Source organism: Parasteatoda tepidariorum, chromosome 6, assembly GCF_982258835.1.
Source record: "Parasteatoda tepidariorum strain Cologne lab strain chromosome 6, Ptep-v5.0, whole genome shotgun sequence".
In the NCBI taxonomy this organism is placed as follows: Eukaryota; Metazoa; Arthropoda; class Arachnida; order Araneae; family Theridiidae; genus Parasteatoda; species Parasteatoda tepidariorum.
In genome coordinates, this window is record NC_141760.1 from 26,621,480 (window position 1) to 26,640,432 (window position 18,953).

An 18,953-nucleotide genomic window follows, 5' to 3' on the forward strand; every position below is an offset into this window, starting at 1 on the left:
TGCTTTAATACTTAGAGTTCTGTTAAAATTTTCAAGCTTCCAATTGAGAGAACGACACTTATGTCACTTTATTTGGATGAAAATTCTAACCTATATGTTGAAAATGCTAAATTCTGGCACCATTTTATCAGTAGTTATGAATAGATTTTGATGCTATATGTACTCTTTATTTCATTCGTTATAACTTAACATTGTTTTGTTTTTTTCTAACGAAAAAAAATTTATTTATTAATTTTAACAGAATTTGGTTTTACATAATTACTCTCATAAATTGTGAAATATATGTAAATTTTAATACTTTTGCTTTAATTCTCAAAGAAATACATAGAATAATAGTTCATTCATATTTGCATTTATAAATTTCTGTACAGAAATTATTTTGAAAAATTCTGAGCTGATTATTTCTTTGCTTTCTTCTGTAGTATGTGATTGAATAACGGTGAAAATAAAATTTCAAAACACTGTTGAGTAAATCAAGGTAAAAAAAACAAGCTAACAATAAAATGTTAATTTGTTTGTGAAAGCTGGGGAAACAAGAATAAAAGTGAAAGATGAATTGCTACTCTGCTAAAATTGACTTCCATTTACTTCTTTGAGAAGCCTTTAAGTTAAATATTTACCCGACAGATGACACTACCAGATGAGAAAGCCGAAAATAATTTCTCTGATTTCCTTCAAGTCTCAGAAAACAATCCAGAGATGGCAGCACCATATGCCTAAATAATATATTTTAATTTTTCTTTTATGTTTTTTAAAATAAAAGATTCGATTTTTTTCAATAAAAATTAAATATACGAAAGGAAAATCGTTATGTTTCTAAATTAATTATTAAAGTTTAGTGTACATTATTGCATTCCTGCTTTTCCTGTCAGTTATTTTATGAATTTGCATTATTACTCTATATAATTAATGAATTATTACTAGACCACGTTAAAAAATGTCGAAAAAATTTCTAGTCTATGCTAGACCCCATAAATTAAATTTCAGAAAATAAATTACCTGATGGAATACAATTAACATTTATAAACTATTCTAAATTTATTGTAGTTAATATTTCCTTTAATGAACTGATGAGAATTTTTTTTTTTTTTTTTTCGAATTTCAAAATTAAGCGTTTCTGATGTAAAGAACATTGGATTGGATATTCTGATATAACTAATTCCTAGTTTTAAATTTATTTAAAATTTTAAGTTCAATTGAATATATTTTATTTTACCTTTCTGTGAGAGTATAAAATTAAACAAATACATGTTGTTACTTATTCCATTTGTCAATGCAAGCAAGTTTGCTGAAACAAAACGAATTTAAAGCGGCTGGAGCGTTTCTTGTTTTTAAGTGGCGCCATCTATAGCCAAGAATACGAACTCAATCACTCACGTATCACAGCGGATCGTAATTTTGACCTGAACCAAAGAGCGATCAATCTGCAGTTCAGTACCTCCAGAGGTATCAATTTGTTACGGGAACTTGGAGTGAGAAAAATACTTAAAGATAGTTGCGAAATGTGAAAAGAAGTGATAGAGAAATTTTGAATCAGAAAATTTTTTCAAACACAATTTCAACAGCTCTTTTAAAAAATAATGATGTAAACCGGAAATTCTTTTAATATTATCAGTCATCTTTTAACAATTGATGAAAGATAGATTAGGTTAAAAAATAACTTATCAATTAGTTTATCATTATTATTAGTATTATCATTAGTCATTATTATTGGTATTATCATTTATCAATGAGTAAAACATGCAGATAGTTATTCAATTTGTAAAAACAAGTAGATTTTTAATTTATGGGACTCATAATGATTAAAGAATTTTATTTGTATTCAGTAAATACAACTATCAAATATGAAGGAAAAAAATCACCATTTTAATTTTTATCTCGAACATTATAATGTATTATATTTTAACACATACATGAGGTATTTAAAAGGAAAGAAAACAAGTCTACGAGTTTTGTAGTAAATTAATTTATCAAATTGCTTCCTTTTTTTATTGACATAATCCATTCCTTTGTATTCTCCATCATATTTTTATTGGTACCCTTTTTAATGAATTAGGGAATGATTGTCAAATAAAAATTATAAATAGCATAGAACTACAAAGCTGAAATAAAATATAATATGGATGAAAAAATATGCCTAAAATGATTTCCTGAAATTCGATTAAATGAATTTTATTGATAAAATTTGATTTGAAAATAAAATACATTTTATTTGATTAAATGAAACAATAAAACTACATATTTTTTTAAATTAAGGAAATAAATTAAAATTACTCTATTATTCAATTTAATAAATTTCTTAGTAGCCCTAATATACTCTTTGGAGAGAAAAAAGAAAATGAGGGCGAGGAAAGAGAATAAAAAATTAAAACCAGGATATTGTTTATCATTCGTAAATTTGTTAAACATGCAGATAATTATTCAATTTGTAAAATATGTAGATTTATAATTATTAATATGTAAAACATAAAGCAGATTTTTATGGTTTAGGCAAAATACTTTCGATTATGTTTTTAGTAAAATTGCTTTGTTTGATTTTTATTGCAGTTATTTTTTTCATATAAATAAACTCAGCTATTTTATAACTCAGTTATTGTAATATATATATGTATTTTGTAACATATACAAAACATTATAAAACAACTGTTTTTCCTTCTAATCTTCAAAAAATGATCATACATGAATTCTTGAAAAAATGAATTAAAAAAATACACATTATTATTTAAACATTTATCTTTGTTTTTGTAAAAAAGAACAGATATGTTTTAAAAATAATCATTAAAACGGTATAAAGATGAGTCAGATAAAGTAATGTAATAATAAAATATGACAACAAGGCATTTATGACAATAAAGTTTTTAATTAATTTTCTGGAATGCATACATATAATTTTCTTCACCAGCATCTTTTTTTCTGATACGTATATAACAAAAATATTCCATCTAGAGAACTAACAAAAATTTTCTACAAAAATATCGTATACAACAAATGCATCACCTAATGATTTTACGTATACAAAGTGACTAAAATGAACTTAAAGTTCTCAAAATAAATAATAAATTAATAAACCTATAAATTCATCTGACATGCAAATTTCTGCAATAATTCGTCTGATAGGGAGTTCGAAAATTCAACCGATAAATTTAGATAATAAAAAATGACATCACGAGAATGAAAACTTATCATGGAACATAAGAACAACTACGTTTTGACAGTGAAAATCGCGAAAAATTGATGGACGTGGGAATTGATGGATTGATGGACGACACGCACGGGATCCTTTTCATTGTCTTCACGTTCGCCCGATCTTAATGCAAATTTTTCTACGAATATTTTTTTTAAGGGGTCACCTGAACTCACAAGCTTAAAGCAACTATGTGGATACACTAGAGAATCTTATGTCGTTTACGCAGACATCAAATATCGAACTGGCCTCTGTAAAATCATCCGGGAATCGTTTTTATGTCGTTATACAATGTAGAATGGCGTTAACTGATGGCACTTTGAAAAACTCTTGTAATAATTAGCTAAATAAAACATTTTGTAGTTCTTTTCCAGCTTCGAAACATGCATGCATTGCCCACGATTTTAGCCTTCTCAACGCGTTTGGAGGTTCTATGTTTCCATGACTTTTACTACCCGTCAAAATTTGTCAGTTCGATTTTGGAACACCCTATGTGTGTGAAGCAATTGGATTTGACACCAACTAAATCCAATTTGAAATATTTTATTGTAGAGACATTCCTTAGAAGGAGCCGCAGCTTATGTTTGTTTTCTTCTAAATTTACTCTTAAGTTGTAATTAAATTGTTTCTTATGTTGTGGTAGGAAAATTTCTATTGGGAAATTTCAGTTTTCGCCTTAAGTTGTAGAAACATTTTTTTTTTCCTGGTAGGAAAAATAAATTTAGTTTCTGCATTAATATGTTGTTGAACTAAATTCTTTTAAATTGAGGGAGAGAAAAGAAAGCGAGAAAGGGGGTGGGGGTCATGATTCCTCTTTCAATTTAGTTTTTCTTTTTATAACGAAAAAAAAAAAAATTTGATTTAAAATATTTTTCTAAATTAGTTTTGGCAAGATAATTGTAACAATAATAACCTTGTTATTTCTGCTTTATTTTGATGTAAAGCTGCGTTTTTTAAAATACGTATAAGTAAATAAAAATTCAAAAAAAAAAACACTTCTTTTCGAATATTTATATCTGTAGTTAGCACTAAAAATGTTTTTAATTGAAATTCCAGTTAAGTAATGAATTAAAAAAATTAAAATAATTTTAAAAATTTGAGACATGTCTGCAACTGGTTAGAAAGGTTAAAAAGATATTGAATTTTGCAACTATAAAAAGCAGAGAAAAAAAAATTCACAGTTGGTTTAGATTAAAAATGGATTGAACTAAATTTTGAAATAAGGGCCTTATTCACAATCGCGAAGAATTACATAAAAATCAAATATTTAAATTACATAAATTTTACAGTTTTGTTATACAAGAAAAAAAAACTGCGAAATGATGTCCCCATGCATCTTCAAGGGATTTATATCGTTCGAAAGCTATACTGTTTACAAATACATGCTAAAAATCTAAAATTTATGCTATAAAAAGCTAGAACATAAAAAAAGCTGTAATAATTTAATCAATTCCTTGATCATAACTGTTTGATTAGAAAAAAATATTTGATTATTTACGATCTGTCTATCAAATTCAAACATGCAGTTTCTGCAAAGTTAGGCTTAGTATATTTTTAATAAATATTTTTATATACAATCAATTTTGTAATATGAATTATTTACATATTTTCTGTATTATATACAATTTCGGAAATTTCCAGAAATTTCCATATAAAATCCACAGCAAAAAATAGAAAATTAATAAATTTTTTAAAACATAAGGCAAGGAACTTTTTTATCGATTTCTGATGAATCTCGCAACATGGAATCAATCAGATATATAATATTCTTTTTGTGTTCTTAGTTTCAAATGGTCTGCAGGAAAACTTTTGGCAACATAGAAAGTCATCGAACAAACACATCCATACTGCATTCCTTAAAATCGAAACTGCATTTGAACGAGTTAATTATAAGAGGAACTTTCCACATAAGGTATTGTTTATTCATGATAACACTTTATCAGTTTAGCCTTCTTTAATATACTTTCAGAATAGTTTTGATGCTCTAAGAAAGCATATAAGAAAGAACAGCACTCGTATTTCAAAGCAATAAAACTTATATGAATCCATGCTTCCCAGAGCCAGCAATGTTTTTTTTTTTCTCCATCTGTTCCAGTTCTAGAACGATCTGCCCATTCCCGATAATAACTGTAAGATTCTTTTATTTCTGTATATACCAGAACTATCTTATGTAACTACTATGCGTAGCACCATTAGCACAATTTCAGACCATCTCCCGCCACTAATAAGTCGTTTTGCAATGAGAGTGGTTCCTTTAGATGTAATATTATTAGTCGTAATGTTTTGCACATTTCAATAACATTTGAAGACATGTATCATGAACCGGTGGGGGTTGTTTCTACTATTGTCACTGGAAATAATCATACACATTGATGCTGAGCGACTTTCTCAACGCATGTTTTGCATTTAACATCGCAACACCATTCAAACTTGCATTTGCAGACACTCTCCACCACTACAGTTTTCACTTGGATGTTATATCCGCAAGCTCTGCAGAGTGTTTTGCAACTTGCTCTCTCTGCGTCTGAGACATCACTTCCCGTTCTTCTCGAACATTGCCTTCCAGACACTCCAGCAACGCCAGCTGTTTTGTTCCCCACACAATAATTTGGTGAAATTTCATTGTAGATTAGCTGGTTCTTCGGCAACTTAGGCCTCTGTTGATAATAAATAGAATTTTCGTGGTGATGCCTGCGCCTCTTTACGGTTCTTATTAAGGCATTATCGTTGTATTCGACTGGAACTGCTGAATCATAAGCCTTTTTCAGAAGTTCCCCAATTGGCTTTAATTCCTGAACTCTCATCCAGCACGTCTTCATCTCACAGCTCCCTGACACTCCATGGCATTTGCACATTCGACGCATGTTTCGTTTAACCATCTAAAACAAATGATAATGATGATACATTATTGATGATGCATAATGATAATGATGATACATACATATTTAAAGGCTCACATTTAGTAAACATATGCACAAAATTAATCAGTGTACTCTTCCAATCATAATTCTGCCTACAATACCCTATAATAATTTAATGGATAGGAAGAATTGATATAACGCGGGAAAGAAAACAAAATTTAATAAGCTTATGGGTTCCCAAATTCTGTAGTTAAGCAAATAACCCTTCTGGACATTTTTTCTACAAAATTTTGATACACAGTTAAGGGTAGTTGTGTCCATTTCTATATCAAGAATATGTCCAATTCTGCTTTAGACAGTGAAAATGATTCCCTGATTCGTAAGCATTGCGCTAAGTGGTACCACGAGTGTTCTATGAGTTTTAGGTACTGAGAAGGTCAGAGAAGATGCTTTACATCTATAACTAGATACTTCTATTTGATAGAGACTATAGACTGCATGGCAAAAAGCGTTGTCATTCTAGAAATAACCTTTGTCAACTCCATAAAATTACCAGAATGTTAAATGAACTAGATCGCTTAAAAGACCTATGCAGACGTTGGAGTTCAAATTACTAGGATCAACTTACAACCATGCCCTGAAAACACGTCTAAACGTGCAGTCAGATTTGAAATAAATCAGCTGGTATCCGGTCCATTATTATAGGGTAGAGTATGAAAGCAAAATGGCACATATTTGAAAATGATTTAATGGTATTAAAAATGACCTTAACTAATCAACCACTCGCAGTCTTTTCTTCTTTTCTCTTTTTTTTTTTTTTTTCTCTTAATCTGAATGCTCAAATTATTTTATCACATCAAATAAAAAAAGTAGTAAAGTTCTAAGAATAGTATCAATATTATATGCTGACTGAAGTGTGAATTACAGTTTAAAAAATTTCATAATATTATATAAATAGTAATTTATAGTAAAAAAAATCTAAGAATCTGAGAACAATATTATTTACTGACTTAAATGTGAATTATAGTGGAGAAATGTGTTCAAATGAATGTGTTCAGTTCAAATGTGAACTTTTTTTTGACAATATTTTACCGTGTTAAAAACAGTTATCAAATGAATGCTAATTAATTTAGGCCAGCAAGGAGATAAAAAAAATAATAATAAGTTGCATTGTATGACGCAACAGAGAGAAATCTTACTCCTTGTCAAAATAAATGCCTACAGCTCTTAAAATGGTCAGTTTCGTTAATTTTTGCATTTATTGAATCTTCTAATATCTTTGCATACATTTTATTCATAAAAATATACAATTCACAATTCAGTTAAATTTAAACTTCAGGAATAAGAATAAGTAACATTTCAAAAGAAAAATGCATACCATTCTTCCAACTCTGTTGTTATGCAAATTGATCATGGCTTGTATATCTCTTCCATGTTCTTTACTGTCCATATAATGTTTGGCCATTTTGTTACCAATTTTAACATTGTCACTGCATCCTCCCCATTCCCATCCTGCGTAACCTGTCAGAATAAAGTAATTCCCATTTTAAAAAAGTATATTGAAAACAGACATTAATTCATGCTAGAAATATTGATGCTTAGGAATTTAAAATAACATGCAGAGATGCCAACTTGCTCCCGACAGCAAATATATATTTTAAAGTGGTAGTTTATCAATTGTGATTCTTGGTTAAATAAATTCAATTTAGTAGATTTTTATCCACCACTATTTCTAAATAATTCGTAGGCTTATATGATTCACCACTTTATAGTACTTATGTCATGCTATACCTTTCGAAAAGCGAGCAAAAATAGTCAAATATTTTCAAAATTTACTTTGTAGTTATTTACCGCTTATTTAATTATTTTGGAGTGTCCGGAGCAGTTGGCATCTCTGAACATGTGATAAAATTAAATTTTCGGACGAATTGGAAAATGAAATATTAATTTACGTAAAAGCTCTGTTTTTTCCTTACCTAAAGGTCCTTTTTTCGTTTCATCACATCCACATGAGTTAAAATGGCCCAAACTGCAATTCCGAGTCAGAGTTATGACTATCGAGGCACTGATCATAGCGTGAATGAAAGCCATTTCTTTTGTTGCTGTAAATAAAAATATTTATTTAAGTTTAACAGTACTATTTCATACCTTATAGAATAATGAAAAAAGTTTGATTAACTAAACAAATAGCACGTAGTTCAAATTCAAGACTAGCACATTAAAGTCGTGGGTTAATGTGTACGGAAATGATATATTAATTTATTAACATTCTGTTAGTCACGAAATTGTGAAGGCTTCTAACTTCCAGGATTTAATGTTCTTAAAACAGAAAGAGATTCCCTAATTGAAATAGTTTTTTTTTAAGATTACTAGATAGGTAAAGCAGTGAGTTTTCGAACGATGAGTAAAAAACTTTGATGCCAGTTTTTTTAGTTTTCTCGAGAGGTCAGCTATTTGTATTATTACTGATTAAGCTCGATATCGATTTAGAATTCAGTTTTTGATATTGACAGTATTATTGAATTGTATGCTGGCATGCTTTTACCATGTTTTGGATTTTTATTGCTCATGAAAAATTGTACCAAAATAAATTTTAGTTTATAACTAAAGTGTATTTTTGTAAAATCTTAGTGTTCATTTGTTTAATAAACTGATTGATTTTGGTAAAGTATACTATTTTGAAAAGTGTAATTCTGCACATGAAAATGAAAATTGTGAGAGAGTTACAGGATTAGAAAGGACTACGATCTGCGTTATAAGGTTTTAGAGATAACATTTTTATTGAAATGTTAGCGCAATTCTACATATAAAAATGAAAATTGTTAAAGCGTTGCATCAGTTAAAAGGACGACGATCTGAGTTTTAAGGTTTTAGAGATAGCATTTTTACTGAAATGTAAGTGTAATTCTACATATAAAAATGAAAATTGTTAAAGCGTTGCATCAGTTAAAAGGACGACGATCTGAGTTTTAAGGTTTTAGAGATAGCATTTTTATTGAAATGTAAGTGTAATTCTACATATAAAAATGAAAATTGTTAAAGTGTTGCATCAGTTAAAAGGACGATGATCTGAGTTTTAAGGGTTTAGAGATAGCATTTTTATTGAAATGTACAATTTAATTCTTGAACTTTTCTTTGATTCTGCCGGCAGTTTCTGTTACAAGTAAGTACTTGAGGGTTTCATATTTTAAAAGTGAATTATAAAGTGATTATGAAAATTATTCAGGGTGACATTTTGCTTAGCAGTTCAAATTTTATCAAAACGTTTAGTTTTCTTATTTATAAAAATGAACTGAAATTTAGGGAAAACATTTTAAATCAGAAAAAAAAAAAAACAAATATAGAAAACTAGCTTAATAATTTTTTTTCCATGGAAATTCCATTTATGCAAATAACAAATTACAGAACTGTATGAACATGAACAAATTAGGGTCTTAGAATACCATTTTACTCAAAATAAAGGGATCGGTTTTGTTTAAAATCCAGAAATTTTTCTATGTTGCCCTTCAAAATAAATTTTGACCTATATTGCCATTAAAATTTCGAATAACGCCCTTAGTGTTCATAGTTTAAAACTATCATTAGAGCACATTGCGCAAATTAACGCTTAGAGCTTTTCATAAGGAACAAAAGAACATCTTGAATGACTTTAAACGTAAGTGAATGTTTTCAGACAAACGAAGTCATTTTTCTGCAAAAGAAACACGGTTCTTAAAACATTTTTAAAAGAAACACCCATTTAGAAGCTTAAAAAGGATTCTAAGTACAATAAATTACAAATGTTTGCGTGTTTTGGAATGCGTTTTTGATTCTAAGGAGAGGTTGAGAATGCTTTTATCTCAAGAACTTTACTTTTTGTGGTGAAATTAAGGCAGTTGGCTATAACAATAAAAATTGTTATTTAATTTAAACTCGCTTGACTTTCCGAAAGAATTTAATTTTTGCAGTTCTTATCGTTAAATTTTTTGATCTTCTCTTATTTTAATTTTTTTTTCTTGTCTGTGCCAAACGGAGTATAAAAAACTAGATTATTTCTTAGCGTCCTGAGATATCAAAGAATTTTTTTTTCTGGGGAGGGGGAATGAGATAGTAAAAGCAATAGCAAGATATCGTTTAGGGAAAATGGAACAACTAAAGCAAAATTTCTTGATTACTTGATGCTTAGAAAAATTTAACAACTGAAGAAAAAAAAATTGTTTTAGAATATGCTACAAATAAGAATAAAATGTCTTGATTACTTGATATTTAGATATATTAAGCTACAATGAGATATTGATAATAATAAAATAATAAAAATAATACAATAACAATAATAATAATAAAATGATAAGCATAATAATAAAGTAATAATAATAAAAAAATGATAATAATAAAAAATAATAATAAAATATTAATAATAATAATTAAATAATAATAATAAAATAATTGATTATAACAATAAAATAATTACAACTTACCTGGATATTTTTGGGATCTTAAGAAGACGTTGTAACTCTCTTTTGGACAGCCCCAGGGCTCCCACCTGAATTGGTTTCGACATTCCTCCATACCTCTTTCTGCTGCAATAGCAACGCTGTCTGCATAGATATCCACAGCCTATAATAATAAGAAAAATTATAGCACCCAATTATTCAAAATCCGCCTTTGTTCTTTATCACTCAAAATTCTTTCTTAGAAAATTCATTTGATTTGAAATTTAAAGGAAAATATAAGTAAATAAAGAAAACAAATATATAGCAAAGAAAATAAAGTTGTAAGCAATGTAAAATTTCTAAAGTAAAGGAATACAATTTTATACTTGAATGTATCCAATACAAACAATAGGGTAAAGGGTTTTCTTTTTATTATCAGTATGAATGTACTAAAAGTGAATTCCTTTAAAAACACGTGTTTTAGTGATAGAAAAAGGTGAAATTAACGTTAAATATATAATTCTTTCTTTTTAAAACAAATAGCGGATTGATCGTTGCAATAGCTGCACACAATTAAGATGATACTTTGCAGACACATTAACAGGCTTTGTAGACTATTATGAAACAGGATTTTAAGTAATTTAATTTAGGTTAAAAACACAGATTTTTAATTTACAATTTTGAATTTGTATTGATTTTTTACCGTACAGTATGAGGTAATGCACGGAATAGCAAACCAAGAACGTTTCCTTCGAAGTTTTGCATTAGTCGCCATTCTTGACAATCATTTTGCTTAAATATAACCGAATTCGATGATGCAGTGTCCAATATTTCTTCGTATAAAGCGTGGGTGGCTAAAGGGCTTGTTGTCATAAACTTTTTTTTTTTAACAAAAAAAGACTTACGCTGTTAAATTACATGATTTATACTACTAACTCTGATTGACAAACTGGAAGCTATACGACTAAAAATACAAAAAAATTAAAATAGATCAGCTTTGTTTAGAAAAATGCCTTTCTTAAGAGCCAGTTTTTGCTCCGATGTCTTATGCGAAAACCTTGGCTGCATTTTATTGCACAATGGAAACGTTGGTAGAAATTATTGCTCAAATGGAGCAAAATTCTAATATTGTGTGAATTGAGACAACCTTCATGTCTTTAGAGAATTTTTCCATTAAAATTAACATTTTCTTACTTTTTGAAATAATGAATGGTGAATTCTAGAATTAGAATTCTAGAATCTTTTTTATGCGTTTAATCGGGTAAGATTAAATCCTCATTTTATGAAATCGTTATATTATGTTGACATCTTTAAATATTGTTAAAACTAGAAGAATCATGGCTGAATATTGAGTGATAATCAGGTAAATTATTAATATTTTTAAAAAACTCACAAAATCTACGTTTTAAAATCTAATCTTCCCGATACTTTAATTACAATTGATACTTTAATAAACCTTCAATCTCCTACCTCAGAGCGCCGTTTCACCACGCTTGTTACGTCTCTATTGTGAGAGATAAAAAAAAATAATAATCTCACATCTCTTCTTTGGAAAAGCCTTGCCACGGAAACAATGTTATGACAAATATCGCCGTCTTCTCAACCACTCGTGAATTAGTAATTATTACCTTTCAGTATGGGGGGAGGAGAGTAATCTACGTTACAGGAAGCAATGAAATTCCATTTCTGTCAGAAGAGAAAAGGAAGAACTTTCTTCAATTAAGACATCACATTTTTCCAAATCAACCACCGCCGACAGAATGGAAAAGAGGGTGGGGGATGTCAAAATAAAATACCAAACCCTGAATGGCAATAAAATAGGAGGGAGGGAAGAAAAAAGTAAAAGATATAAACGACTCGTAGCAGGTAACGTGTGAGTGTACACGGTTTGGGCATATCACGATTTTTTTTTAATTAACTACCTAGGCTAAAGAAAATAAAGTAAAAAAAACAAAAAATACTTCGAAAGCACCATAGCTTATAAAGACCTCCAACGTTGTGAGGCAACAGGTTTAGGCAGAAGAGAGCTAGAAGCTGGAATGAAACCTGGACTGTCCAACCAAAATGAAAAGCGCCGCAGGTAAATTAGGGACCGCACAAGTGTTATTCATTATGGGATAGACGGCCCTTTGGCGTTTATGGAATCAAATTATCTCTATTAGTGGTTGTGCGATCAAGAGTGGTATTACTTTATAGAATTTTTTTTACCACTCTTTTCTTTTCATCCTGTCTTTATGGAAATCGTTTTTCTAGACCAACGCTTCTGGTGGGCTGTTTTTAGCGGTGGGCTAGTAAGAAGGAAAAAAAGAAAAAAGAACGTGTTGGTTGAGCGTAAAAAGGCTGTATTTTCTCCGTCAAAAGTGAATTTTTTTTCACCCTAACCCTATGATTGTTAATAGAACGTGTGAAGGGGTGGTGCCCTTTTGATTGGAATTGGCATTCTGCCTCGTCGCCACAGAAATAAGGTTTTTCTTTTCTTTTTTTCTTCAGAATTATTTTCGTAACTCAAATATACCTCATCGTTAATAGCTCAGAGCAGCTGTATTTGATTTTTAGCTGTACCCTAGACTCTAAATAATCATTTAAGATTTCGCGTGCGTTGAATTAAGTGTGATGTGCTCGGCGATGATGAATTTGATATCTGTTTTTATTTAAGGGTGATCAACATATGTTTATACAAATCCAGAAATATTAAGATCTTGCTTTTGATTTTGGGCTCGCTTCATAAAACAATTTTGTCACGATTTATCTTCTTTATTTATTTATTTATTATTATTATTATTTTTGAGTGCAGTTAAGTATCAGAGTTTTGTCAATTTAGAAGGATATGTACTAAATGCCAGTTGAGGACCAACAGCGCGAGCTTAAAGGGCCTTAAAAATTAAAAATAATGTTTTTTTTCCCATTGAGAATTATCTATTAGAAGTTTGAGCTAGTGAAAATTGAAGTAAATATAAACTAAAATTCTCGTATATTATATATCATTCGGCAAAAGCATTTTGTACACAAGCAAGATGTTATGGTTTAAAGTTGCGATCAGGGAGCCCGTGGTGGGTGGTTCTGTGCCTACTGTCTTTGAATTTTTAAATAAGTCCCAAATCTATTTAAATATCTATTCAAACTAACGTATTGTAATGGGTTTTAAAGTTCTGCGATAGACCAAAATAAAACTGATAAATTTTTATTTGAAGTTATGCTCAAGTTGGTGTTACAATTGTTGTCGCCAATGATTGATTATTTTATGAATGAAAGGATATAGTATCATAGCTTTATATTTTATTTCGTCGTACCTCTGGGCATGACACTTTGCACTTTTATATTTAGTAGCAAGCGCCAGCGTAACGATCCTCACGTACCCAGAACAAGTCTTGCTCAATGTACTACTGGTCGTTAGCAAAGTTATAGGAGGTCTCTGTCATTTTTCTTAATAGAAAATTTAACAGAAGAAATACTTGTAGAAAAAATTTCATCAATCTTTATTTATTTACTAAATAAATCTGACCCCTGTAGCAACTTGAACGATAAATGTTCTTTGAATATCTGAAGTCATTTTCAAAAATCCGAATCATATTTTACAATAAAATATCGGAATCTTAAAAAACCTTTTCCAAAAAAAAAAAAACAGTCTTTCATGCCTGAACTTTGTTTAAAAACATAAAAAAGAATTTAATAATAAACAATAATAATTCAAATCATAAAATCATTCAATTAAATTTATTTCTTCTCCGTAATGAGAGAAAAAGTATGAAAAATCTAAAAGAGCACGATTAAATTTTGAGTGTTTCTGGCTTTATGGAAACACCAAAGAGCTCGATTTTTGCTGAAAAGCTTTAGTAAAATTAACAATAAAATATAGTTTTACAATATGTAAAAAAATTTAATAAATGAGGTAAAATTTTATGATTTTTATCATACTATAAAGCAATGCATAAAAAGCATTTATTCGGCTAAATTTACTTTTCAGTTTCGTATTTTTTAATAAATGTGGGGTAATAAGAACTATAATTTTAAAAACCAGAATTTCCTGTAAACTGTCACTAGATGAACGGAAAAGTTACCAAACGATCGGTTTAAGTACAGTATATTTAAGTTCTATTAAACAGAATTATGCTTCTTTTTTTATTTATTTATTTACTTATTTTTTTCTTTTACCAAAAATATCATTACTACATAGAAAGGTAACTCTACCAGAATTTTTTCTCTGTGCAGGTTTTACTCAGTTACAGCACAGAAAGTATCTTTTAACTATCAATTTTGAAGAACCTGGTTCAATATACTCGTATTAATGGGCGAGAATTTAGTGAGACTTCGTGTTTTTAAATAAGTGCTATTTCATTATATTGTATACAAGATTTCTTAGTTACCGGCGTTGACAAACTAAAACTGTTTTTAGTTACTTTTTGGTGTTTCGTCCATGGTCTAAAATTGTTTTTGTGGATGACAGTTTTAGGTGCTATCTCAGAAATTTAAAAACGTTTGCTATAAATAAAATAACAACTCTAAGAATTTGATTAGAAAAAATGAATTCCGCTCCTGGCTCGCACCGACCACAGTGCTGACATAAAATATCCTCATTGGTAGGGGGATCCTCGATTAAATTCCCCTGGTCGTCAGGCCACCAGTGGAGAGTTTTCGCAAGTTTTCCTCTCAATATAACGCAAATGCGGGTTAATTCCATCATAAAGTTCTAAACGAAGGCATATTTCTCCCAGTACTTGATCCAAGAGTTCCCATGTCTTCCAGATTGGATTCAAAATTACAAGGCTACAGAGTTCAACAATGGTAGTTGTATACCCAAAATTGAATCGGCTGTTTAACGACCGTTATAAAATTAAATAAAACGTCCTGGTATAAAAGAATGTGGATATTTTAAAAAGTACGTTCTAAGGTTTTGGTAATGTATTGGAAAATATAATTTAGCTGTTCCATCTTTATATCTTATAAATGTTTAATATTTGAACATTTAAACACGAGTTAAGTTAATCTTAGGTGCTACAGCAGAGAAATCCGATTTATTCTCTAAATAACGATAGTTAAATTTTTTTTAAAATAAATATTGTCCCATATACTTGTGAAATTTTCAAATTTTAACAGGGACCGAGGAACCATCTTTCACTGAGCTTTTCAATTGTGTTAGTTGAAAGAAAAAAAAAAGTTTTTTAAATCCAAACATTATGAAATGCTTATAATTATTGAAATAAATAAATAAATAAAAAAAGCAAAAAAAACATTGCAGTGTCTGTAAGGCCGATCACGGAATAAACAATTTTTAAATCTTTGACCTAAATTAGAAAGTTCAGAATGTCAAAGAATAGCAATAAAGCAGCTTTAATCATGTATATAATTTTTTCTTCTAATGAAGAAAAAATTAATTTATTAAAATAAATAAAATAATACCACTTAAGAGGTTTTTGTTATAAATTAGGCATTTATAACTTTATTTGAAAGCTTTTAAAATTAATTTTAGAAGGAAAATTTAGTTTTAATAAGGAAATTAATTGAACAAAAACGTACTTAGATCTACTTTTAAAAGAAATCGGCGAATGGTCAGTATTTCAATTAAACGACGTTTCAAATTAGAAATATTATTTTATTGTCGATGCTCAAGCATTAAAAAAAAATTAATTTTGAAATGCATGCAATAACTTATAATTAGAAACCTTATATTGATTCTTTAATATTCAACTAACGGTTTTTCAGTTGTTGTTTTTTTAAATGCACACTAGAATTCTGGAATACGTTGAGTTTCCGGATAGTTTTTCTTACACTTAATTACAAGAATCGTAATGTAAGTTTTTGATTAATCCTTCCTAAAATTTCATTATTATTCTTCATGGAATATCACAGCCTGGTTTACTTAAAAGAAAAATTGCTCCTAATATGACTATTTCATAATTAATAATCGTTTCTCAACCACTTGAATTTAAATTTAACGATCATAATTTAAAATTTTCTCATTTTAAAGCGATTTAAATTTTTCCCCCCCAACAAATTGAAAGTGCTAATAATTAGATTCGAAAGAAGAAAACTTGCAAAAATCCGGTTTAATTCAAGAGGTAATGACTTGTAAATTTTGTTCGCAAATCAGTCAACTCATTGAAATCCATATTCCACACCTATAATTTACATTAGGTTAATGTCCAATTTACACCTTCGCGTTTAGACTGTTTACGGAAAAGGTATATAATAGCGAGGGAAAATATTCACACCTTAAGTTCTTTAACAAGTTTGCGATAAGAATTAAATTATTTCATGAAATAATTAAAGTTTTGAGTTCATACGCAGTGAGTTCAACAACATATATCAAAAATAAATTATTTAATAATTACGTTAATTTTATTTTTTAAAGGATTATTTGATGAGAGAAACGTATTTTTGGTAAATTAAATTCAGCTAGCATAATCTTATTTACAACAGATAAGGAAAAATTAACAATATAAATGTAATTAAAAAACCTAATTTCAATTTCAGAAAAGGCAATATTATTTGCCAATAGCTTCTGGAGTTTAAAAGTTGTATTTAGAACTAGAAAACGGAAAGAAGTAAAGTCTGAGATAAAATCCCAAGCAGAATTAGAAAAAAAGTTTTTAATTTTTTTTAATTTTTATTATTACTTCTTTTCTTAGTTTAATCAGTTTCTGATGAGTTTCACTATTGTTAAAAAGATCTGGTTGAAATTATGTTAACTCTGAAGTTAAAAAAAAAAGGGGGGGTATTACTCTTATAAATGTATGGACTGAGAAAAAAAAATTTCTCTCATCATTGATATATATCTTCTAACATAAAGTCCTTCAAGAGGCAATGATGATTTTATAATAAACATAAACATATAAGTAAACATTAAATATTTAAAATAACAATGCCCTTCCAGAAAGAAATCCCATCAAAATTGATTTGTCACTGCTAAAGATACTTCAATATTCAAGTATCATTCCAAAGTTGAAAGGATCCCGACAGTTCTTGAGGAGTTCTTATACGCTTTCGGGGTTCTTTAGGACATGGAGCAGAAATAGCCCCATTGTTGTCTTCGAGGAAGTGTAATTTAGAGATTATCCTACCTTTTACCTGTAGGAATCTTAACAAAATACCTTTAATCCATCGAAAATCGCCAAAAATCTCTTCTCCAATTTCTTCTGTGTGTGTTCACTACACCTTCTCGCCAGACTTCATAAAAGTGATACTTTTAAAAGTGAATAACAGCCTGGGAGGTAATTCCTGATGGTGGACCCTTGAAACTTTTGTTGCTTATGTTTGCCTTTATATTGAGGAAAAATACCTCTCGTCCACCAAAAAACAGGAAGGGTATAAACATAATCGAACCTTTTTGCTCGTGCGACGTGAGTTAAGAGATTCTGAAATGCTCAAGGATTAAAGGCGTAGAATCACTTGGGATTTCCTAATTGGACATCAAATTCCGAAATGTCCATTCTTTGGCAGTGAATGGCGGTGAAATTTTACGGTTACTTGATTATTCAGCTTGCAGAACTCACACGTTGGCTTCCTGGGTCTGGCTTCATTGTCATTTGGCTCATACTTGGCAGTAAACGGTGCGTTGGTAATATGTTCCCGAGATACGAGTGACATTGGATTGTGATTTCAAAAGCCGAAGATTATTCCGCAAATGGTGCTATTTAGCTTTGTTGCTTTCCCAGGATATCTAAATTTGACTTGGATAAAGATATTTTGGAACTATTATATGTTAAAAAAAGGGGGGTCATGTCTGATTTGTATTAAGAAGATATCTTGCACTGAATTCTTGAATAGACTTTTTAAGACGGAAGTTGTTGAGATCCATAACAATGCATACCACGGGAGCCGCGATGGCTCAGGGGATAGAGCGTTTGCCCTCCAATGAGGCGAACTGGGTTCGAATCTCAATCGATACGAATTCCGCATCCGGCTTGCACCGATCACAGTGCTCACTTGAAATATCCTCAATGGTAGACGGATCATGGGTTAAGAATCCCCTTGCCGTCAGGCTAACAGTGGGTAGTTCTGGTGGTCTTCCTCTCCATGTAACGCAAATGCGGGTTAACTCCATCAAAAGGTCCTCCAAGAAGGCAAATTTCTCCCAATACTCGATCCAGGAGTTCCCTTGTCTTCTGGATTTGGTTCAAAATTACAAGGCTGCGGAATTGAATATTAGTAGTCGTAAACCCATGAAATTGGGTCGACTGTTCAACGACGGTTATAAAATAAAATAAAATGCATACCAAGGATGAACCTAAATTTAGCGTCTCGTAATTTTCTTAAATATCTATCAATCATGGTTGTTAAATCACATTTCGCTTGTAATTATGTTTCCAAAAGTAATAAATTATTATCTGCCTTCATATGCTCACATGTGAAAACAAACTATTTCACTTCAAATGATGTTTTAAACTATATACGTTATAGAATTTAATTTAAAAAAAATATTTTTAATGAAGTTCATATGGAGTTGAAAGGAAAAATTTGGCTCTTCGCAGGCTATATACTTGAGAATTTTTTTATTTA

At 29.6% G+C, this 18,953-nt stretch overlaps 1 protein-coding gene across 8 annotated transcripts in view; it reads right to left on the reverse strand.

The window, feature by feature from the left end:
- Positions 1 to 2,840: 2,840 nt before the first annotated feature.
- The window catches only part of LOC107453612 (protein Wnt-8b-like), a 50,868-nt gene continuing 34,755 nt past the window's right edge, over positions 2,841 to 18,953 (reverse strand). For 7 of the 8 annotated variants that reach the window (XM_087165264.1, XM_087165262.1, XM_087165265.1 and 4 more), the window contains exons 3-6: positions 10,503 to 10,641; positions 8,022 to 8,147; positions 7,424 to 7,566; positions 2,841 to 6,063 (exon numbers count right to left, since the gene is read on the reverse strand). In XM_087165264.1, coding sequence (XP_087021390.1) covers positions 5,545 to 6,063; positions 7,424 to 7,566; positions 8,022 to 8,147; positions 10,503 to 10,641 — 927 coding nt within the window. In that variant the 3' untranslated portion in view covers positions 2,841 to 5,544. The remainder of the gene's footprint in view (positions 6,064 to 7,423; positions 7,567 to 8,021; positions 8,148 to 10,502; positions 10,642 to 18,953) is intronic. The other variant, NM_001323831.1, reaches the window with a different exon arrangement.